At 43.9% G+C, this 21,878-nt stretch overlaps 3 protein-coding genes and 4 non-coding genes across 15 annotated transcripts in view; 5 read left to right on the forward strand and 2 right to left on the reverse strand.

The window, feature by feature from the left end:
* Positions 1 to 252, reverse strand: part of myt1la (myelin transcription factor 1-like, a) — a 33,337-nt gene extending 33,085 nt beyond the window's left edge. For all 6 annotated transcript variants that reach the window (XM_081602671.1, XM_081602664.1, XM_081602665.1 and 3 more), the window contains exon 1: positions 38 to 252. The gene's annotated coding sequence lies outside the window, so the exon portion shown is untranslated. The remainder of the gene's footprint in view (positions 1 to 37) is intronic.
* A 7,821-nt stretch (positions 253 to 8,073) lies between these two features.
* Positions 8,074 to 13,000, reverse strand: rnaseh1 (ribonuclease H1). 4 transcript variants are annotated; one of them, XM_008396964.3, is made up of 8 exons: positions 12,727 to 12,997; positions 11,807 to 11,931; positions 11,369 to 11,548; positions 10,756 to 10,855; positions 10,615 to 10,669; positions 8,555 to 8,639; positions 8,362 to 8,486; positions 8,074 to 8,285 (listed from the first exon to the last, which is right to left on the reverse strand). In XM_008396964.3, the coding sequence occupies exons 1-8, from the start codon at positions 12,855 to 12,857 to the stop codon at positions 8,199 to 8,201; spliced, it is 888 nt and encodes a 295-aa protein (XP_008395186.1). In that variant the 5' UTR covers positions 12,858 to 12,997; the 3' UTR covers positions 8,074 to 8,198. The 4 variants fall into 4 exon arrangements, with proteins under 4 accessions (XP_008395186.1, XP_008395185.1, XP_081458963.1 ...); XM_008396963.3 differs by having other exon boundaries at positions 11,789 to 11,931; positions 12,727 to 12,996; XM_081602837.1 differs by lacking the exon at positions 11,369 to 11,548 and having other exon boundaries at positions 11,789 to 11,931.
* Positions 13,001 to 13,041: 41 nt separating this feature from the next.
* On the forward strand, positions 13,042 to 19,464 carry rps7 (ribosomal protein S7). The gene is made up of 7 exons (XM_081602838.1): positions 13,042 to 13,175; positions 13,893 to 13,978; positions 14,049 to 14,120; positions 14,460 to 14,603; positions 16,905 to 16,969; positions 17,556 to 17,706; positions 19,354 to 19,464. Exons 2-7 carry the CDS (start codon positions 13,904 to 13,906, stop codon positions 19,429 to 19,431), a joined length of 585 nt encoding a protein of 194 aa, XP_081458964.1. The 5' UTR covers positions 13,042 to 13,175; positions 13,893 to 13,903; the 3' UTR covers positions 19,432 to 19,464.
* LOC145549873 (small nucleolar RNA SNORA73 family) lies at positions 14,161 to 14,371 on the forward strand. Its single transcript, XR_014085723.1, has one exon. It is a non-coding gene; the product is annotated as a small nucleolar RNA SNORA73 family (small nucleolar RNA).
* Positions 16,611 to 16,821, forward strand: LOC145549874 (small nucleolar RNA SNORA73 family). The gene has a single exon (XR_014085724.1). It is a non-coding gene; the product is annotated as a small nucleolar RNA SNORA73 family (small nucleolar RNA).
* LOC145549857 (small nucleolar RNA SNORA73 family) lies at positions 17,133 to 17,343 on the forward strand. Its single transcript, XR_014085709.1, has one exon. It is a non-coding gene; the product is annotated as a small nucleolar RNA SNORA73 family (small nucleolar RNA).
* On the forward strand, positions 18,868 to 19,077 carry LOC145549858 (small nucleolar RNA SNORA73 family). The gene has a single exon (XR_014085710.1). It is a non-coding gene; the product is annotated as a small nucleolar RNA SNORA73 family (small nucleolar RNA).
* Positions 19,465 to 21,878: the final 2,414 nt, after the last annotated feature.

The following is a 21,878-nucleotide window of genomic DNA, read 5'->3' on the forward strand; positions in this document are numbered from 1 at the left end:
AAGAGCAGGATGAGGAGGAAGAGGAGGGAGCGTTTACCTCTCAGTCTCCGGATCTTCTCCTGTCTTTATGTGTCGAGGACAGCGCGCAGTCAGGAGGCGCATTCAGCCTTCCTCCTCCTCCTCCTCGCTGCTCCTGCATTCACTGCAGCGCGCGCATCCCGTGAACGCGCCCCGTGAATGCGCACGCATCCTGTGAGCGCGCGCCCCGTGAGTCGTGTCGCCTCCTCTCTTTGTTCAGCTCGGAGCAGAAACTCCTCGGCTGCAGCATCCTCTTCCTCAGCGACGCTCCAGATGCAGCATCCTCTTCCTCAGCGACGCTCCAGATGCAGCATCCTCTTCCTCAGCTCCAGATGCTGAATCCTCTCCGGAACCGGAAGGTTCTGATCCGGACTGGTTCTGGTTTCACAAATAGGCAGGTTTTCAACAACTGAAGAATGTTTAACCACCAACAACACAAACATGATGATGATGATGATGTGTGACGGTCATAAAGTTACTCAGTGAAAAGTGAACAGAGATAGTCTGGGTTATTTGGCATCATAACAGAAACAATGGAGCTTCATTTTTCTGTCATATCTTATTTATGACAGAAATAATGAATGTTTCATTCATTGCAAAACATTTAATTACTCAGCTAAAAGTTCGGTTTACCACCGAAATTCTAAATATTTAGTTACCACGGTTAACCCATTTAGCTCGCTAACTAAATACTTTGTTTAAACTGTGACATTTATAAATAAATTAACAACCTGGTGAAAATATGACTGCAAAATTAACCTCCATGTTTTTCTCCTATGGAGTAACTGCGTAACAGATGAATCCTATTCCAGCCACTAGGCTAGTAGCTAGTCTAACAGTTCGCCCTAGCCGCTAGTCTAACAGTTAGCCCTAGCCGCTAGGCTAAGCGCTAGCCCTAGCCGCTAGGCTAACCGCTAGCCTGTGGGCTAGCCGTAGCCGTAGAAGAAGAGCCGGCAGCGGGCGCAGCTCCGTTCCTTTGTCTGTCCTCTCTGCCTCCTTCCTGTCGAACTACCATGGAAATAAAGCCTGTACTGCTACAACCATTATAATAGAAAATACACAAAAAAAGATCGACAGGTTATTCTTCGTCTTCTTCTGTGATATTTTTCGGCGGTTGGCAAACAACGAAATTGGTGCACTACCGCCACTGGCTGGTATGGCGAGTGAACCGGAATCTCACTCAGAATTAATTTCTATTGAATAACTGTGTTCATTTAAGGTGACGGAATATTATCTGAAAAATTATTTTACAGGTCGAGAGTCACTTTTTCTGTTAAAAAATGCGCGACTCCTGACCACACCCCACTCTTGGTCACGCCCCTCAGCGTGTCATGGCCCCACCCACTTTGAGGAAGTGACCTCTCTGGGTCACGAAGGTTAGCTACACTTTAAGCTAACGATGTTTCATCAGGCCTGTTCACTGAAGAAACGGCCACAGCTGAATCCAAACAGTTACTGTGTAAGAGGGACGTGATTACTTTTTAACACGTTATCCTGAACTTATTCCATTTTCATCCTGAACTATTTCCATTTTTATCCTTTTTTATCCTGAACTTATTCCGTTTTTATCCTGAAGTTATTCCGTTTTTATCCTGAACTTATTCCGTTTTTATCCTGAAGTTATTCCGTTTTTATCCTTTTTTATCCTGAAGTTATTCCATTTTCATCCTGAAGTTATTCCGTTTTCATCCTGAAGTTATTCTGTTTTCATCCTGAACTTATTCCGTTTTTATCCTGAAGTTATTCCGTTTTTATCCATAAGTTATTCCATTTTCATCCTGAAGTTATTCCGTTTTCATCCTGAACTATTTCCGTTTTTATCCTTTTTTATCCTGAACTTATTCCGTTTTTATCCTGAAGTTATTCCGTTTTTATCCTGAACTTATTCCGTTTTTATCCTGAACTTATTCCGTTTTTATCCTGAAGTTATTCCGTTTTTATCCTGAACTTATTCCGTTTTTATCCTGAAGTTATTCCGTTTTTATCCTTTTTTATCCTGAAGTTATTCCATTTTCATCCTGAAGTTATTCCGTTTTCATCCTGAACTATTTCCGTTTTTATCCTTTTTTATCCTGAACTTATTCCGTTTTTATCCTGAAGTTATTCCGTTTTTATCCTGAAGTTATTCTGTTTTCATCCTGAACTTATTCCGTTTTTATCCTGAAGTTATTCCGTTTTTATCCATAAGTTATTCCATTTTCATCCTGAAGTTATTCCGTTTTCATCCTGAACTATTTCCGTTTTTATCCTTTTTTATCCTGAACTTATTCCGTTTTTATCCTGAACTTATTCCGTTTTCATCCTGAAGTTATTCCGTTTTTATCCTGAAGTTATTCCATTTTCATCCTGAAGTTATTCCGTTTTCATCCTGAACTATTTCCGTTTTTATCCTTTTTTATCCTGAACTTATTCCGTTTTTATCCTGAAGTTATTCCGTTTTTATCCTGAACTTATTCCGTTTTTATCCTGAAGTTATTCCATTTTCATCCTGAAGTTATTCCGTTTTCATCCTGAACTATTTCCGTTTTTATCCTTTTTTATCCTGAACTTATTCCGTTTTTATCCTGAAGTTATTCCGTTTTTATCCATAAGTTATTCCATTTTCATCCTGAAGTTATTCCGTTTTCATCCTGAACTATTTCCTTTTTTATCCTGAAGTTATTCCGTTTTTATCCTGAACTTATTCCGTTTTTATCCTGAAGTTATTCCATTTTCATCCTGAAGTTATTCCGTTTTTATCCTGAAGTTATTCCTTTTTCATCCTGAACTTATTCCGTTTTTATCCTGAAGTTATTCCGTTTTTATCCTGAACTTATTCCGTTTTTATCCTGAAGTTATTCCATTTTCATCCTGAAGTTATTCCGTTTTCATCCTGAACTATTTCCGTTTTTATCCTTTTTTATCCTGAACTTATTCCGTTTTTATCCTGAAGTTATTCCGTTTTTATCCATAAGTTATTCCATTTTCATCCTGAAGTTATTCCATTTTCATCCTGAAGTTATTCCGTTTTCATCCTGAACTTATTCCTTTTTTATCCTGAAGTTATTCCATTTTCATCCTGAAGTTATTCCGTTTTTATCCTGAACTTATTCCGTTTTTATCCTGAAGTTATTCCATTTTCATCCTGAAGTTATTCCGTTTTCATCCTGAACTATTTCCGTTTTTATCCTTTTTTATCCTGAACTTATTCCGTTTTTATCCTGAAGTTATTCCGTTTTTATCCATAAGTTATTCCATTTTCATCCTGAAGTTATTCCGTTTTCATCCTGAACTTATTCCTTTTTTATCCTGAAGTTATTCCGTTTTTATCCTGAACTTATTCCGTTTTTATCCTGAAGTTATTCCATTTTCATCCTGAAGTTATTCCGTTTTTATCCTGAAGTTATTCCTTTTTCATCCTGAACTTATTCCGTTTTTATCCTGAAGTTATTCCGTTTTTATCCTGAACTTATTCCGTTTTTATCCTGAAGTTATTCCATTTTCATCCTGAAGTTATTCCGTTTTCATCCTGAACTATTTCCGTTTTTATCCTTTTTTATCCTGAACTTATTCCGTTTTTATCCTGAAGTTATTCCGTTTTTATCCATAAGTTATTCCATTTTCATCCTGAAGTTATTCCATTTTCATCCTGAAGTTATTCCGTTTTCATCCTGAACTTATTCCTTTTTTATCCTGAAGTTATTCCATTTTCATCCTGAAGTTATTCCATTTTCATCCTGAAGTTATTCCATTTTTATCCTGAAGTTATTCCATTTTCATCCTGAAGTTATTCCGTTTTCATCCTGAACTATTTCCGTTTTTATCCTTTTTTATCCTGAACTTATTCCGTTTTTATCCTGAAGTTATTCTGTTTTCATCCTGAACTTATTCCGTTTTTATCCTGAAGTTATTCCGTTTTTATCCATAAGTTATTCCATTTTCATCCTGAAGTTATTCCGTTTTCATCCTGAACTATTTCCGTTTTTATCCTTTTTTATCCTGAACTTATTCCGTTTTTATCCTGAACTTATTCCGTTTTCATCCTGAAGTTATTCCGTTTTTATCCTGAAGTTATTCCATTTTCATCCTGAAGTTATTCCGTTTTCATCCTGAACTATTTCCGTTTTTATCCTTTTTTATCCTGAACTTATTCCGTTTTTATCCATTTTTATCCTGAACTTATTCCGTTTTTATCCTGAACTTATTCCATTTTCATCCTGAACTTATTCCGTTTTTATCCATAAGTTATTCCATTTTCATCCTGAAGTTATTCCATTTTCATCCTGAAGTTATTCCATTTTCATCCTGAAGTTATTCCGTTTTCATCCTGAACTTATTCCTTTTTTATCCTGAAGTTATTCCGTTTTCATCCTGAACTTATTCCGTTTTTATCCTGAACTTATTCCGTTTTCATCCTGAACTTATTCCTTTTTTATCCTGAAGTTATTCCATTTTCATCCTGAAGTTATTCCATTTTCATCCTGAAGTTATTCCGTTTTTATCCTTTTTTATCCTGAACTTATTCCGTTTTCATCCTGAAGTTATTCCGTTTTTATCCTGAAGTTATTCCATTTTCATCCTGAAGTTATTCCGTTTTCATCCTGAACTATTTCCGTTTTTATCCTTTTTTATCCTGAACTTATTCCGTTTTTATCCATTTTTATCCTGAACTTATTCCATTTTCATCCTGAACTTATTCCGTTTTTATCCATAAGTTATTCCATTTTCATCCTGAAGTTATTCCATTTTCATCCTGAAGTTATTCCATTTTCATCCTGAAGTTATTCCGTTTTCATCCTGAACTTATTCCTTTTTTATCCTGAAGTTATTCCATTTTCATCCTGAAGTTATTCCATTTTCATCCTGAAGTTATTCCGTTTTTATCCATAAGTTATTCCATTTTCATCCTGAAGTTATTCCATTTTCATCCTGAAGTTATTCCATTTTCATCCTGAAGTTATTCCGTTTTCATCCTGAACTTATTCCTTTTTTATCCTGAAGTTATTCCATTTTCATCCTGAAGTTATTCCATTTTCATCCTGAAGTTATTCCATTTTCATCCTGAAGTTATTCCATTTTCATCCTGAAGTTATTCCATTTTCATCCTGAACTATTTCCGTTTTTATCCGTTTTCATCCTGAAGTTATTCCATTTTCATCCTGAAGTTATTCCATTTTCATCCTGAAGTTATTCCGTTTTCATCCTGAACTTATTCCTTTTTTATCCTGAAGTTATTCCATTTTCATCCTGAAGTTATTCCATTTTCATCCTGAAGTTATTCCATTTTCATCCTGAAGTTATTCCATTTTCATCCTGAAGTTATTCCGTTTTTATCCATAAGTTATTCCATTTTCATCCTGAACTATTTCCGTTTTTATCCGTTTTCATCCTGAAGTTATTCTGAGCTGAATAGAGGAAAGTTTTCTTTTCCTGAAAGTTAAGAAAAGTTTAGTTTAGATGTCTTCCTCTTCATCATCTTCTTCACTATCATCTGATCCCAGACGGTTCCGACCCGGTTGGACCAGAACCAGCAGCCTGCTGCTGTGTAGGTGTTCGGGTCCTGCAGCCTGCAGCGTCCAGTCGCTCAGCCAGATAAAGTCGTTACCGCGGCGATGGACCATACCCCCCAGGCTCCCGGCTCCTTGTATGGGCGAGGAGCCGTGACCTTTGACCTGCAGAAACTTGTGGTATTGATTTAGAATTTCTTAAAGTTTCTGATCTGATTTATTAGTCTGGGAAAGTAAAGAACCCTCCAGACAGGGACAAAGTTAGCACACCCCTCTGCTAGTGGGACCAGTTACAGTTCCTCTGTTATCCTCAGGAACTTTCTGGGAATTTTTGTAGTTTTGACTGGAGTCCAGTTTTTTGCTCCTCTGGTAGTTTGACTCATCTAAGTGAAATGAGGAGTTTCTGGGCTTTAACTAGGCCATGTGAGGATTATTTTTTGAGTATTGGCTCAGTGCTGTGCCTCAGTCCAGGCTTGCCTTTCAGAGCAGCTTCTGATACAGGAGCAGGAGTCGTCATGGCGGGTGATCGACCAATCAGAAGAGGATTTGAAATATGGTGAGCACCACTATTGGTTGTTTTGCTACAGCCAATTTATTCCTTCAACCATGACATCATGTCGGTAAACTCAGAATATGACCACCAAGTTAACCTGTACAATAGTTATTTAATCTTAATTTATCGTGGATTAATTTATATATTTGTATTTATTTATTTACTACCAGGCACACAGAAGTGATGAATCACCAATCAGGGGGAGGAAGAGGAGCTTTTAATGAAGGTCTTTGCTGGCACCGCCCCCTTTCCTCGTCACCTGTTCCTCAGGTAAACAGCCCTGAAGGTTACAGGTCAACAGAACACGCTGCAGTACCGCTGCCGGCCACCAGGGGACAAAACCAGCCAAATTTTCTCCTTCCGGTTCTGGAACGAAACACGACCTGGTTTTTATTTCGATATTAATAAAGAATAAAATCTCAATATGTCAAATAAAACCCAATAGAACCAGAACATTTCAATAATAATGAGTGATTCCAACATTTAAGCCCAATAAAGACATTTTAACACTCAGCGTTTGGAGCCGCTGCTGCAGCTGCCTGTTAGTATGCAGCTCAGGTCTGCAGCAGGCTGACGCCCAGAGAGCTGCGCTGCATCCCAACATGCTGCTGTTCCTCCCACTGAGGCTGCTGCTGGGAGGACTGGGCTGAACTGGGCCAAAACCAGCCTCACACTGGGGTAACTGGCCGTGGTGCATTCACTGACCTGCTGGATTCTGTCGTAGTGTCAGATAAAGATCTTCTCTTTCCCAGCGCCGTCTTGGTCCCTGTTGTCATGGAAACAGACCCGTCTGTGACATCATGCTGAGGTCAGGAGGTTCTGGACCTGCTGAGGGAGTCCAGTCCAAACGGAGCTGCTCAGAACTGCGGAGTGGACCTCCGTCTCTCCGGGCTCTGCACATGAGGTGGGAAGTTCTGTAGAACTCCAGTCCGGTCCACTCTGACCCGGTTCCTCTGACCCAATGTGCAAAGTTTATTTTCTCAGAAGGTTCTGAAGCAAACAGAGGTTTGATTCTACCGCTTTGCTTCCCTCCAGCTGCAGAGCTAACGAGCTGCTGAAGCGTTGACCTTTGACCCCGCAGCGTGTGCCGCCGCTGGCGGGATCGCGGCGGCCCGCTTGGCCTGCAGGCAGAGGTCAGAGGTCGCTCTGCCTCAGCCTGCTGCTGCCAGAGTTCTCAGAGCCAAACTGAGCGAGGTCAGAGTTCAGACAGGAACAGATTTATAAATATAAAAGTTATTTCGAAACCAACTGACAGAACAAACTTCTGCGCCCAGCCAGCATTCCTCCATGTCAACCTGCCAGCGGTAGGAATAGTTATGATCCTGGCTGCTAGTTAAACTAGAAAATTAACAAATCTTTTAATCCCTGAAACATTTTAACTTGAATTCAGATTTAAACTAGCCTAAGGATTTATTTTCATTTCTAAGATTAACATTTATTTGGCAACCATCAAAAATCATTTCTGGAATTAAGAATAAAATAAAAACCCTCAAGAAATGGTTTTCAGTGTGATTAAGGATGATACTTTGGTATTAATCATAATTATTGGCATAATCAAGTTAATTGTACATAAATTAGGACATTAATGTGCTGATCTGTCCAGTTTAAAGGCATCAGCAGTGAGGAGTGCTGCCCTCTGCTGGTCCGTTTCAATACCTGCAGGTCGGAACCAGGCGAAACCTTAAAGATGGGATAATTTAACAGATTAAAGCAGCAAACAGAAGCAGAGCGGCTCCGGGGGAGGAGCCGTCGTGAGGGCTTCATCGGCCAATCAGAACCAGGGATTATATTTAACCAACACCTAATCCAGGACTGCCCAGTCAGTCCTGGAGGCCCGGCATCCTGCATGTTTCCTTCTCTCCCTGGTGGTAGTAAAACCTTTTCAGCAGGTCAATGTTCTTCTAACGAGCCGTCGCTGGATCCAGGTGTGTTAAACCAGGGAGCAACTAAAACACGCAGGACGACTTTGGGCACCACGGCTCTAACCCTCCAGGGAATGAAGAGACACTTCTTCAGCCTTTTTAACATTTTAATAAACGGATAGAGAAACTCTCTTATGTTTGATCAGACAACAGAAACACCAAGCAAACTAAACTTCATTCACTCTGAGCAGAAAGGAAGCAGAAAATATCAGAAACGTTTCACTGTGGTTCCTTGGCTGCTCCCTCCCTGGACAGCCGGTCCGCCATCTCGTTCCCGGTGAACCCCGCGTGGCCCGGGACGTGCATCTGCAGGGAGAGGGACAGTTAGGAGCGCCCAGCTTTCCGCCCCAGCGGCCCGGCCCGGCCCGGCCCGGTTATTCACCCAGACCACGTCCAGCTCGGAGTTCAGCCGGTCCAGCGTCATGAAGTCGTCTTTGTTGGTGATCGGACCACCAGACTTCAGCCTCCAGCCGTTCAGTTTCCAGGTCTTCACCCAGCTGGTCACACCTGCAGGAGGTCAGAGGTCAGAGGTCACCTGGCCCCACCACACCCCAAGGTCCAGGATGATGACTCACCATTGATGGTGAATTTGCTGTCAGTGTAGAGAACCAGCTTCTGGATGTGGTTCTGCCGGGCCAGTTCCAGAGCCCTGCAGGCCGCCTGGGGGGGAGGGGGACACTAACCAGTCACTAACCAGTCAACGAGTCACTAAGCAGTTAACGAGTCACTAACCAGTCACTAACCAGTAAACGAGTCACTAAACAGTTAACGGGTCATTAACCAGTCACTAACCAGTCACTAACCAGTCACTAACCAGTCAACGAGTCATTAACCAGTGAACGAGTCACTAACCAGTCACTAACCAGTCACTAACCAGTCACTAACCAGTCAACGAGTCATTAACCAGTGAACGAGTCACTAACCAGTCACTAACCAGTCACCAACCAGTTAACGAGTCATTAACCAGTCACCAACCAGTTAACGAGTCACTAACCAGTAAACGAGTCATTAACCAGTCACTAACCAGTTAACCAGTCACTAACCAGTCAACGAGTCCCATTTTTTCTGAGGTTAATTAATTAAATTTTAATTCTGATAAAAATAAGCTTTTAAACTCAGAATTGTATCATTTTAATTGAGTACCGTATTTCCCGGACTATAATGCGCACTGGATTATCAGACTCATGCTAAAACATACAAACAGAAAACAAAGGGAACAAAGCAGTAAGTTTAGATGAACTTTATTCGACTATGTAACTAAACACGTTACTTTTTATTCTTCTTCTGTGTCTGAGCTGAACAGCTTGTCCATCAGGTTCCCTCATCAGAGTCTCGTTTCCAGGTTCAGCAACGATGCAGCTTCAGCGAAGCTCTGATAACAGTTGAGGCCAAACCAAACCAACTTTATTTATACAGCCCTTTAAAACAACCACAGCTGATAAAATGCTGTACATTAAAACACAACATAATAAAAAATAAAATAAAAACTAACAGTTTAAAACTGGATCCTGCTGGAGTCGAAAGCCAAGTAAAATAGACGAGCTTTAAAGTGGACAGTGAAGGGGCGTTTCTGACCTGCCAAGGCAAGTCGGTCCATAACTTTGGGCCCAGGACAGAGAAGCTCTGACCCTCTGAGCCTCCTGGACCTCTGGACCTCCAGGAGCAGCTGGACCTGAGAGACCGATGGGGCCCGTAGGGGTGAAGAAGCTCAGAGGTCAGCCGGGCCAAGATTATGTAGTGATTTAAAAACAAACATAAGAACAGGGAGCCAGTGAAGTGAGGTCAGGTCAGGGGTCAGGGGTCACATGCTCCCTCTGTCCAGCTCCTGTTAGAAGTGGTGCAGCAGCATCTGAACCAGCTGCAGCGACTGACTGACTCCCAGATGAAGGGAGTCACAGGAATCCAACCGAGTGGAAATAAAAGCCTGGATCACCGTTTAAAATGCTGCCTGGAAAGAAAAGATCCATCAGGCGTCCAGTCCATCCACACCTGGTGGCGTAACTTCGCCCGGCGCCCCGTCTCAGTAAGCGTGTGTTCAGTCCATCGCTCCCTCGCAGCGTCTGTTTGAACGGCCTGTTCACACCGATGTCCGGCAGTTGGAGGTCTTTTGTTGATCCTCCCGGAATGACGGCAAACATTAGTTTGCTTCACTTCCTTTTCCACAGCAGCAGTGAGATGAGCGGCATGGAGTCGCAGATGAAGAGAGACGGTGATGGAGGAAGAACCTGTCTGGTTTTTACCGAGGCTGCAGAACTCAGACAACAATCCTCTGATCGGTTTATCGCTGCCAGCGTCCTGCTGCACACGTTACGTCTCTGTCGGGGACAGATCTTGGAATTCAGTTCACACATCAGGAGCACCGGGTTATAAGACGCACTGCTGATGTTTGAGAACATTTAAGGCTTTTAGGTCCCTTATAGTCCAGAAAATACGGTAATAAAACTAACGGCAGTGCATCATCCAACACAGGGAGAAATAAAAGGATTGTGCTGCACTACATCAGTTGAGCCATTAGAGGGCACTGGACCAGAACCAGTTCATCCTGACCAATCGGGCTCCAGCTGCTTTTAAAGCCGCACTCTGTTCTCATGTTGATTGGACCGTGATTCTGAGGCGGGATGTGGGCGGGTCTTACCTGAATCTCTGCTCTCTGATTGGTCTGTCGCCCCTGCAGCCGTTCTGCAACATTTCTGGCCAACAGGCAGCAGCTGGTTACTTCCTCAGCGTTAGCGCCAGCAGCAGCTAGTTGAGGGTGTGTGGGTGTGTGTGGACTCACAGTGGGTGGTTCCGGCCCCAGTACACCCCGATCCCGGCCCGGGCCCGGGCCCGCCCATTGGCTGAGCAGCAGCCGTCGGTGTACACCACCACGGCATCGCCTGGAAGGTCAGCAGCAGGTCAGAGGTCAGTCTGGGAGTGGCCACTATTGCAATTAGCAGTGCTAATTTTTAGCATTGAGCGCTTTTGCTAATTTTGAAAATGTTTAGCATACTTAGCTTCCCCTAAAATAATTTTTTTTCTCATGAATTGTTTAGTGATAATTTAGTTGCATGTTTTGATAACTTTCAGTTGAAAAAAAATTCAACATCCGTGTTGAAGTTTTGGTTTTAAACTGTTAGTAATTTGATCCTGTGGAGGGCAATATGGTCCTGCACCGCACCTAGTGGGTGTCAATATGGCTGAAGTTAGCATTTTAGCATTAGCTTCCACTGAATACCACGTTGACACGACGCTTCATCTTTAGTTTCCACTTTATACCATGCTAGTATAGCGCTTTAGCTTTAGCAGAATTAAATTAATGACTAGTGCTTCAGGGTCAGCGCAGCTAGCTTCTTAGCTAGCGGTGCCAGCCACTGGAGGCCACAGCTCTGGATGAAGCTCCATCATCGTACCCATGTAGGTGAACCCATCACTGCTTCCTGCTAACGAGCCGTCTGATGGCTTTGCTCGTTTAGGCTGAGGCTCCGCCCCCTCCTCTGGGCGGGGCCTCTTCTTTCCTAGCGGGATGCACTCCACCGGCTCTGGGCCCCGTCTGGGGAGCAGAGGGACGTCTGTCTCTCCAGGCCGGGTCCCTGATGGGAAACAGAACTGCAATCAGGAACAGAACCGTTCCAGAGGAATCGGGTCCAGTTCTGCTAAAAGGTTTCAGCTGATCCAAAACGCTGCAGCAGAGGTTCTGATGAAAACACAGAGATCATGTTTCCGTCACCTCTCTGATCGGTACAGATGGTCCTACCAGAACCATTCAGAACAAACCTGCAGGATTACTGCTGGTTCCAGAGGTTCTAGAGGCAGAACCTTTAGTTCCTCACCTGTCTGGACCGACACACCTGTGCTGTGGTCCGGAACCGCAGACGGGTCTTCTCCTCTGAAGAACGCCCAGGCGTCTCGTTCTGATCCAAACTTCTTAAACGACGCAGCTGGAAACTTGTCCACCTGGATCTTACACTCTTCCCTGGAAGAACAACCAGAACCAGGAAAGTCATCAGGATTTTAGGCTCAGCATTTCTCCAGAACTCTTTCCAGAATGTTCTTGTTCTGACCCAGTGAAATCTTTAGAACCTTTTGGATTTAACCCATTCCTCCTTCTTAACATTGTCCGTCTGTCACCTTCCTCTGTTGGAGGACTTCCTGTTTTCTGTCCAATCAGAGATCAGTGAGACACGCCCACTCTCTCACTCCCAGTAAATTTGGTTCTGATCGGTGTGGAGAAACTGGACCTGAAGGTTTTGTTGAACCTATCAACACTCCAACAGGAAACACAAAGATGGACCCAGCAGAAGGTTCTGATGATGACTGCAGCAGCTGACTGACTGCTAGTTTTTCCTTCTACTAAACTTTCTACTTATATACTACTCCGTGAACAATATTAACCCTAACCCTACAATAGTCAGTTCCTCCACGGCTGTTTAGACCATAAAACAATATTTCTAAATTAAATTAGATTTTCTGACTACTTTAACTAAATGCTGCGTTTCCGCTGACTGTAAGCAGAATCAACTAAAGGGTTAAATGTGTCCGTCTGTATGAAATGAACGCATACAATCTAAATTATTGAAATTAATTTTAACTGACATAATAATTAGACGCGGCTGCTGAGGTGTGAATTCTAAACTGCGGTTCCGAAAGCGACATTCTGAGAAAATACTCGGAACCACCACCCGGTTCTGGATTATTATGACGTCACAATAAACCTAGTTCCTATCCGTTATCAGTTAAAAGTTTCCACACAGCCGGTCCGGATCCTCACCAGGACTTATAGACTCCGGGTTTGACTCCCTTCCTGACAGCGTAGAAGAACTTTCCTTTCGGGTTCGGCATGTCTGAACAGCTGCAGAACCTCTTGAGAACTGTCCGAACCGGAGTCCAAATCCGGAACATCAGCGGAACCAGCAGAGTGTCATGTTAGGCCTAAATGTGGTGAAGTTGGCCGTAAACCCGATAATTAACAGCAGCGATGCTACTAATTTTCTTCTTGTTGTTCTTCTTCTCCTTTCGTTTTTATGGCGGTTGGGTGCATTACCGCCACCTCCCGGATAGGAGTATGGATCAGACGTTCTACTAATTTTACTCTCGCGATATGTTAACTTAACAACGGCGTACATATCTAATTCTCGCGATGCTAATGATCAGCGACGCGATTGGATTAATTCAAGTCTCGCGATGTTCCGGTCTCTTCCTTGGCCGTCGCTGACACAGGTTAGTCGTGTTATTTTTACAGCAGAGCAGTTTTCTGATCTTAAATGTCCTTTAAAGCTGTTTTGTTGTTGCTTCAACTACCAGAACTTCCCATTTGGACTCTGATACCTCAGATTAAGATTTGTGTAGCAGCGGATGGTTTCGTTAGAGGTGTATTTACAGCGTAGTAGCGGAGGGACTGTGTTAGCGGGAGAAGCTAGGCCGGGCGTGTGTTCAGTCAGCTACTGCTGGAGAATGAACTGGGAATTAACTACTATACTGGTCCCACAGTTTCACCGAAGAACCTCCGAGCTGGGACCAGTTTAGCGGTTAGGTCGCTGCAGCAGGAGAACAAGAACCATTTCAAACTTGTTACTGGTAGTTCATGTCGGCAGCAACTGGGACCAGTTAACCGGTTATTCTGGAACCAGTTTAGATGTTCCTAAGTCAGATTTTATTCAAAAATACTTTGCTAAAGTAACTTAAATCATCCAAGTATTTTAAGAGAATTGTGGGTGGTGATGCTGTGGGCAGGAAGGATTTCTGGTAGCAGTCAGTGTTCCAACGAATCAGAAGAGGCCTCTGACTGAGTACTTGCTGTATGACAGTCCAACACCAACAGCTTGATATCCCCCAGTGACACATCCAGCTAGCCCTGCTAATCTTTTCCTTTTACTGTTCCTCTTTAAATATGGAATGAATTGACCTCTGACCTCTCTAAGCTCTGTTTCTGTGCAGAGACTAAGGCCATGTTCAGTACCAGCGCTAAGATAGTGAAGCCGAATGGCGAGAAGCCCGATGAGTTTGAGTCTGGAATCTCCCAGGTAAGAGCCGTCAGTCGGCCATCTTGGTGCCGGTTCTGTTCGCCTGCTGACCCGGACCTTTCTCCTCCAGGCTCTGTTGGAGCTGGAGATGAACTCCGACCTGAAGGCCCAGCTGAGGGAACTGCACATCACCGCAGCTAAGGTGGGAATTCTGCTGAACGTTTTCCCGTCTCCTTGTTTTCCCGACATGGACACCTGGGGGCGTGGCCTCCAGCTCTGTCCTGGTGGCCAATGGGAGCGCAGCTCTGCGCCGTGACGTCCAATCCCGTTCCACGATGTCGGACAGTAAGCTCCGCCCCCGGCTGCCGGTGCGGCGAGCGTCCTGCATATTCCTATGCCTTCCCAGAGTCCTTTGGGCCGTTACTGGGGAGACAAACCATGCAGGACACAGAACGCTCCGGATCCGTCTGGTTCCGGATCCGTGTTGCGGATGCTCTGCGTTGCTGGCGTGTTGCTGACGGAGCGTTCCTCTGTGTTGCAGGAGATCGAGGTGGGCGGCAGCCGCAAAGCCATCATCATCTTCGTCCCGGTTCCTCAGCTCAAGTCCTTCCAGAAGATCCAGGTCCGCCTGGTCCGGGAGCTGGAGAAGAAGTTCAGCGGGAAGCACGTCGTCTTCATTGCACAGGTGAGGGGTCAAAGGTCAGAAGCTGGGAACCTCTCGGGTTGGGTTCCAGACCCGGTTCTGCTCAGGATGTGGAGCTAGCGTTGCAGCTAACATGAACTGATCGATTATTCTGACTGGATAAAAAATATTTTAATTTAACCCATTCTGATCTTTTACATAAAAATACAAATAAACATTTGAAATGGTTCCTTAGATAAAACATTTTCTAAACGTCAGTGGCAGCGATGAATCTGCTGAACATCGGGACGAGCGACGCTCCGATCGGATCGTCCATGAGGCCGATCTCCGATCACCTGATTGGCTGTTAAATGATTCTGTTATCTGGCAATAAATTCACCTACTTTAGAGATACCAGGCACACGTCTGGAATCTGATTTCAGCTCCCAGCTGCTGTGAGCTGAGCGGATCCGTCTGGGTCATATTACCACCTGTAGCAGCGGACCGACACCAGAACCAGAACCAGCGTCTCACTCCGCAGCTCCAAGACTTGAATCATTGTTGGGTTATTTGTTTATCTTTCTGACCGTGAAGCTGATCCGGATCTGTAGCTCCTGCACTGATGCAGCCAAATCAATGGTTTGACTTTAATCTCATGTTAGATTGGATGTGTTGGTGCATCGTGTCCTGCTTCACCCTGAGGTCACTCTGAGGTCACCCTGAGGTCGTTCTCAGGTCGTTCTCCACCACAACACGCCAACGACCCCAATCACAGTTAAAGTTCGTCACTACAGGAGAGCAGCTGCAGGCTGGGAAGGGAGATGCAGGTGATCGGCAACAAGATCGATCACCGATCATTCACTTTCTCACAGAAATCAGCCGATTGATCAGCACGCCTCTAATCAATACAGCTAGAGCTGATCTGAGGATTGATCTGCATGCCAAAGGTGATTAATAGATTTGTTTGCAGAAGCTGAACTGATCTCCAGATTCATGTCGGATGGAAAAGGTTTTGGCTTCATTGCTGTTCAAATGATCTTCCAGTCTGAATACTGCAGTTACTGATGAAGTGATTATTAAATTAGTTGCTGATTATTTTAGTAATTGATCAATCATTTCATTTGTAGTAGGACCTGATCCTTCACAATAAAAGTCTGGATCTGCTGAGTCGTTCAGCAGCGTTTGGTTGGCTGATGATTGGTCAGCTGATCACCAGATGAGATCCGATTAGTTCAGTCATGACTGCAGAATTTAATTTACTAAAAACACCAACAGCCCTGTAAAGAAAATGCTGAAGTTTGTTTTTCTGTAGCTGAAGACCAAAGCGAGAGAGAAGTTTCTCTAAGCTTTAAAATGTTTAAAAAATGTCCTCTTTCTTCAAAATGATGTCATATTTTAATCTCGGTGAGTTTTATTTGGCTGGACTGAAGGCAGAACCTATGGAGGACAGATCCTGCCAAAACTGGCAATAAATGAATAGCTTAATAAAGTAATGTGGTAAATATGGCTGAAAAAACCATCAGAATTAATGCAGGTGAAAAAGGAATATCAGACAAAATAACATGGAAATAAAAGAGCAAACAGGATGGAACTAAAATGGAAACTACTGATAAATACTGTTTAGTAATAATCTGTTACTCTATAATCAGATAAGTTGATTATCAATCAGAAACATTTGTAATAAACTGAAATCTTTTCTAAAGTTCAGAACTATGAGCCTGCAGCTGATTTTCCTTTAAGTAAAAGAAGAAATTGGCTTTTTGACGTTTATTATCTGACTTTACTGTTGAAGTTGTTGGAGCGTGAATCTGATTGGTCAGTCAGGCTTTCTGTAAGCTGATCCTCCTGTGGCTCTAAGAGCCGTTTGGACCTGAGCTGCTCACCGTGTGCGGTTCTGCCGGGTCGCGGTTCTGTTTTCCGTGGTTTGGTGAGCTGAGCTGAAACCGTCATGAAGGTGGAGCAACAACATTCATGTCTGTATCAAAGTCGTGGTTCTTCCTCTGATCTGGTCGTTTCCTGTTCCTGCATCAATATTCCCAGTGTGAACTGGTGCAGCTCCAGTCCAATGACCCGACATGGACACCTGGGGGCGTGGCCTCCAGCTCTGTCCTGGTGGCCAATGGGAGCGCAGCTCTGCGCCGTGACGTCCAATCCCGTTCCACGATGTCGGACAGTAAGCTCCGCCCCCGGCTGCCGGCGTGGCGAGCGTCCTGCATATTCCTACGCCTTCCCAGAGTCCTTTGGGCCGTTACTGGGGAGACAAACCATGCAGGACACAGAACGCTCCGGATCCGTCTGGTTCCGGTCCGGGGTCTGTTCCTCTGATCAGGTATTGATTATTGATTACTGCTGTTTGTTTTCCAGAGGAGGATTCTTCCCAAACCCACCAGGAAAAGTCGCACCAAGAATAAGCAGAAGCGTCCCAGGAGGTGAGTGGACCAGAACCGCTCAGTTCTGCAGAACCTGGACCCAGATTGGACCCGAGGGAAAAACGGTTCTGATTCTCAGGTCTAGAACTACTGGAGGATCAGTAGAACCAGAACCACAGCTGTTGGGTTCAGGGACATTTTCTCAGATTTAAAAATGGTTTTCCCGACATGGACACCTGGGGGCGTGGCCTCCAGCTCTGTCCTGGTGGCCAATGGGAGCGCAGCTCTGCGCCGTGACGTCCAATCCCGTTCCACGATGTCGGACAGTAAGCTCCGCCCCCGGCTGCCGGCGCGGCGAGCGTCCTGCATATTCCTACGCCTTCCCAGAGTCCTTTGGGCCGTTACTGGGGAGACAAACCATGCAGGACACAGAACGCTCACCAACATGTTTGTGATGTCAGAATGATGTCATCGTTTTTATTGACTCAGTAATTATTGTACATCCTGTTGGCAAGCTAACTGTCGAGCTTAAATACTTAGCAAGCTAATTAGCTTCAAGCTAATTAGCTTGAAGCTAATTAAACTATTTAGTCTGAATTTGATAAAAAATATGACTGAAAAATAAACTTCCTCCTCGTCCTCCCAGTCGAACTTTGACCTCCGTCCATGACGCCATCTTGGAGGACCTGGTGTTCCCCAGTGAGATCGTCGGGAAGCGGATCCGGGTCAAGCTGGACAGCAGCCGGCTCATCAAGGTCCACCTGGACAAGGCCCAGCAGAACAACGTGGAACACAAAGTGAGTGGTTCTGTTCGGACCGGGCCAGAACCGGCCAGCCGGGTTCTGGTTCTGAGATGTTGGAGGAATCAAACTGGGCTCTAGTTCTGTTTTCATGTGGCTGAGCTCTGGGGAAGTGGGTGTGGCCACTGTGGTGATGTCACATTGCCTAAATGAACAGAAGTCAAAGGTCATCCTGCTGAACTCTGACAGATCTGAGCAGGCAGCTGTTTGGACAGCTCAGCACAGATGATGGGCTCTTTGTACGAACGGCGCTGACGTCACATCCGCATAATGAGGCTCACTTGTTTCCGCTTTGAGTTACCATGACAACTAGAAAAGACTAAGTCGTATTTCAGGCACAATAAAAAGCACAACTATGAACATTGTTGTCTTCCTGATATAAAGGGTTTTTAAGTTTTCATTAATTTCCAAACAATCCTGAATTAAGATGGCGGCTTGTAAATATCCGTCGCTACCAGCTAAAGCTAACGCTAACAGCACAGTTTGCAGCTAAAACTACGGGGAGACGGATGGTGAATAAAGATCCTGAGTTATTTCCATGGAGTCGCTTCTGTATTCAGCCTGAAACCGTTTATGGGAACCAGAGAGCCGAGCCACTGATCCGCCTGAACATCCTGCTGTAAACACCGAACTGTCTGAGCTCTGAACAGGAAACAGGTAATAAAACTAGATAACATTAAGAAACACGGCCATGTTTTTCTAAAAGCAGCAGCTCTGAACCTGAACAGCTGAACCAGATCTGACTCCAGAGCTGCTGCTGTTGAGCTAAGAGGCTTTTAGCCTGGGGTCCATCTGACCTCACACACGTAAAGCTTGTACCATGTGCCTCAGTTCTCACACACAAGGGTTAAATATCACATTTTACAAGAACAACGTCCGAGAATGTTGCCTACTAGCGTAAGCTAAAGCTAATGTTAGCCACACAGATGAATAAATCGGTGAATGTATAACGAGACAAACGTCTTGAAACCTTCCTCCAGCGTGTTGGGGCTTCGGCTCGATGTTCATCGCCAACGGTTACCTCGGCCAGGCCCTGCAGCTCCGAGGGTCAGATGGAAACGACGGAGCCGCTTTTCCCTGATGTGCAAAGAGCCCATTCAGAAATCCTGACTGATCTAATGACTGTGATGCTGCTGTAACCATAGCAACCATCAGTTCCCGACATGGACACCTGGGGGCGTGGCCTCCAGCTCTGTCCTGGTGGCCAATGGGAGCGCAGCTCTGCGCCGTGACGTCCAATCCCGTTCCACGATGTCGGACAGTAAGCTCCGCCCCCGGCTGCGGCGCGGCGAGCGTCCTGCATATTCCTACGCCTTCCCAGAGTCCTTTGGGCCGTTACTGGGGAGACAAACCATGCAGGACACAGAACGCTCCGGATCCGTCTGGAGGGAAACTAACAGTTTATTTCTGTAATTCAGGATAAAAGAGGAGAAATAAAGACAATGAAATAATTAGTGTTTGCCGTCTGATACCTTTAATCTCTTAAAGGATGATAAAGATGTTTTAGTCCACCAGAGGGTGCTCACCCTCCCTCCAGTCCAGCACTTTCTACTGAATTATAACTTTAGGAAAATCACTCATCTGATATTTTAATTGATATAAATAATTGAAATCGGGTTCTGCTCTGACCTCTGACCTCTACAGGTGGAGACGTTCTCTGGAGTCTACAAGAAGCTGACGGGGAAAGACGTCGTGTTTGAATTCCCAGAATTCCAGCTGTAAAGGCGCCGGACTCAATAAAGTTGTTTTCTGTCACTTTGGACTCCGTGTGCTTCACTGTTGGTCCAGATCCGGTTCAGTCCAGAACCAGCTCCATGGTTCTGGACTGGTCCGAGGGCCCAGGAGACTCCAGAACCGCAGAAACTGGGCGGGACCCACGGAGAGCAAAAGGGGCCAAAATACAATAAATAACTGAAGTTATAGTTCAAATGTAAATTTATTAAAGCTGGAAATAAAAACACAAGAGTAACTTGCCTTAGTTATTAAATGTTTCATTTTAAAAACTAAACATTTCTGCGCTGAATTGCGTCATAAATTAATTTAATCCGTCAAAGTTGCCCTCAGATTCCAGAGGCGGGCCCAACGGAGGCTCTGGCTTCTGATTGGCTTCTTCCAAGAGACCCTGGCTTCTGATTGGCTGCAGCGAGCAAGCCGTTTGCTGCGACTCGTTCAAATCGCTGCTGGAAAGTTTAAATAAATAGTGATTTACTGTGAGCAACTTGGGCTTCTAGACCTGCAGTTCGGAGAGTTTGGACCGAATCAGAACCAGATCTGAAGAAATGAACGGTCCGACTGGGTCTGAGTTGTGAAGCGGTTCTGAGCAGTTCTGTGTGTGAAGACCGGTTCATAACCGGACCTTCTGCTGTGGGCTCGCTGAAGACCAGGAGGATCCGTCCTGGATCAGAACCGGGTCCAGATGGAGGAGGAACCTGCAGCGGGTCAGAACAAGAATCAGATCTGCTCTGACTGGACCAGCACAGTCTGAATGGAGGAAACCCGCAGCCTCCAGAACCAGAAGCGGTTCTGCTCAGGAAGCTAGTGGGTCCGGTAAGGTGGTTCTGATCATTCCCTCTTTCCTCATGTTTATTCACAGCCTGGCAGTGGCAGCATCATGCTGTGGGAAATGAAACAAATAAAATATAGATTATTATGTTGGTACTGATTTAGCGTTTTATCCTTTACCTATCATTTATGGAGAGCCATTTCAGCCAAAATTAAATAAATAAATGGGTGAAATAAATACAAAATTAGTTAAATAATTTTGCTTTTTCATTAACCCAATTTTTCATTTATTTTTCAGATTATCAATTTCTCTTTTTCATTTATCCATTTTATCTGTTTAACCATTTTTCATTAATTATTTTTCATTTAGGGCTGCACAGTGGTGCAGTGGGTAGAGCTGTTGCCTTGCAGCAAGAAGGTTCTGGGTTCAATTCCCGGTCTTTCTGCATGGAGTCTCCATGTTCTCCCTGTGCATGGTGGGTTTTCTCCAGGTACTCCGGTTTCCTCCCACAGTCCAGAAACATGACTGTCAGGTTAATTGGCCTCTCCAGATTGCCCCTAGGTGTGACTGTGTGCATGGTTGTGTGTCTCTGTGTTGCCCTGCGACAGACTGGCAACCTGTCCAGGTGACCTGTCCAGGGTGACCCCGCTTCTCACCCGGAACGTTAGCTGGAGAGGCACCAGCAACCCTCCCGACCCCACTGAGGGACAAGGGTGCAGGAAAATGGATGGATATTTTTCATTTAACCACTTTTCAATTTCCTTTTTCCATTAACCTGATTTTCTATTTCCCAGTTTCATTAATCAATTTCTCATATATCCCTTTTTTATTTACTCTTTTTTCTTTTATCTATTTTTCATTTAACATTTGTTTGAAAAATAGTTACTTTTCCCATTTTCCAATTTCCCTTATTCATTTAGTATTTCCTTATTTATCACATTCTATTTCCACGATCCATTTTATTGTCTCTGGGACGTGAAAACATGAGATTTGATTAAATTAGAACTTCACAGATTAGAAGGAACACAGATTTCATAATATTTTGTTTATTCAAAACAGTAAAATACAGACGGTTCTTGCATATCAATGGTATAAGAACAGCCACATTTTTCTTAGATGAAAGTGTCACCAGTGCATTTGGCCGAGTTTTCCTGCTCCAGAAAGGTGAAGGTCTCTGGTCATCCTGAAGCTGTGAGCCCACTGGGAGTCTGAAGGGAAACACTGAGACCAGACGCCGCAAAAAGGAAATTGAAAAATGGTTAAATTAAAAAATAGATGAATGAAAAATGGGTCAATAGATAAAGAGATAAATGAAAAGTAGATAAATGAAAAAAGGGAATAGAGAAATTGATCATCTGAAAAATAAATAAATGAAAAACTGAGTTAATGAAAAAGGGAAATTGAAAAGTGGTTAAATGAAAAATAGATTAATGAAAAATGGTCAAATGGATAAAGGGATAAATGAAAGAGATAAATGAAAAAGAGAAATTGATAATCTGAAAAATAAATGAAAAATTGGGTTAATGAAAAAGCAAATTATTTAACTAATTTTTTATTTATTTTACTCATTTTCTTCATTTATTGATTTATTTTACTCTTATTTATTTCACCCATTTATTTAATTTTGGCTGAAATGGCTCTCCATACCTAATCAGTATGTGTTGAC

This window comes from Poecilia reticulata, chromosome 21, assembly GCF_904066995.2.
Source record: "Poecilia reticulata chromosome 21, P_reticulata-male-v2, whole genome shotgun sequence".
NCBI classification, from domain to species: Eukaryota; Metazoa; Chordata; class Actinopteri; order Cyprinodontiformes; family Poeciliidae; genus Poecilia; species Poecilia reticulata.

Bases quoted from the DNA above. Each gene is read 5' to 3' on its own strand.
- rps7 (XM_081602838.1), top strand. From the start codon at position 13,904: ATGTTCAGTACCAGCGCTAAGATAGTGAAGCCGAATGGCGAGAAGCCC. The intron at 16,970-17,555 runs GTGAGTGGACCA...TCGTCCTCCCAG, and splicing joins AAGCAGAAGCGTCCCAGGAG to TCGAACTTTGACCTCCGTCC. The intron at 17,707-19,353 runs GTGAGTGGTTCT...TGACCTCTACAG, and splicing joins AGAACAACGTGGAACACAAA to GTGGAGACGTTCTCTGGAGT.
- rnaseh1 (XM_008396963.3), bottom strand. From the start codon at position 12,857: ATGTTCCGGATTTGGACTCCGGTTCGGACAGTTCTCAAGAGGTTCTGC. The intron at 8,640-10,614 runs GTAAGACCCGCC...CCTCCCCCCCAG, and splicing joins ATCAGAGAGCAGAGATTCAG to GCGGCCTGCAGGGCTCTGGA. The intron at 8,487-8,554 runs GTGAGTCATCAT...GACCTCCTGCAG, and splicing joins CAGCAAATTCACCATCAATG to GTGTGACCAGCTGGGTGAAG.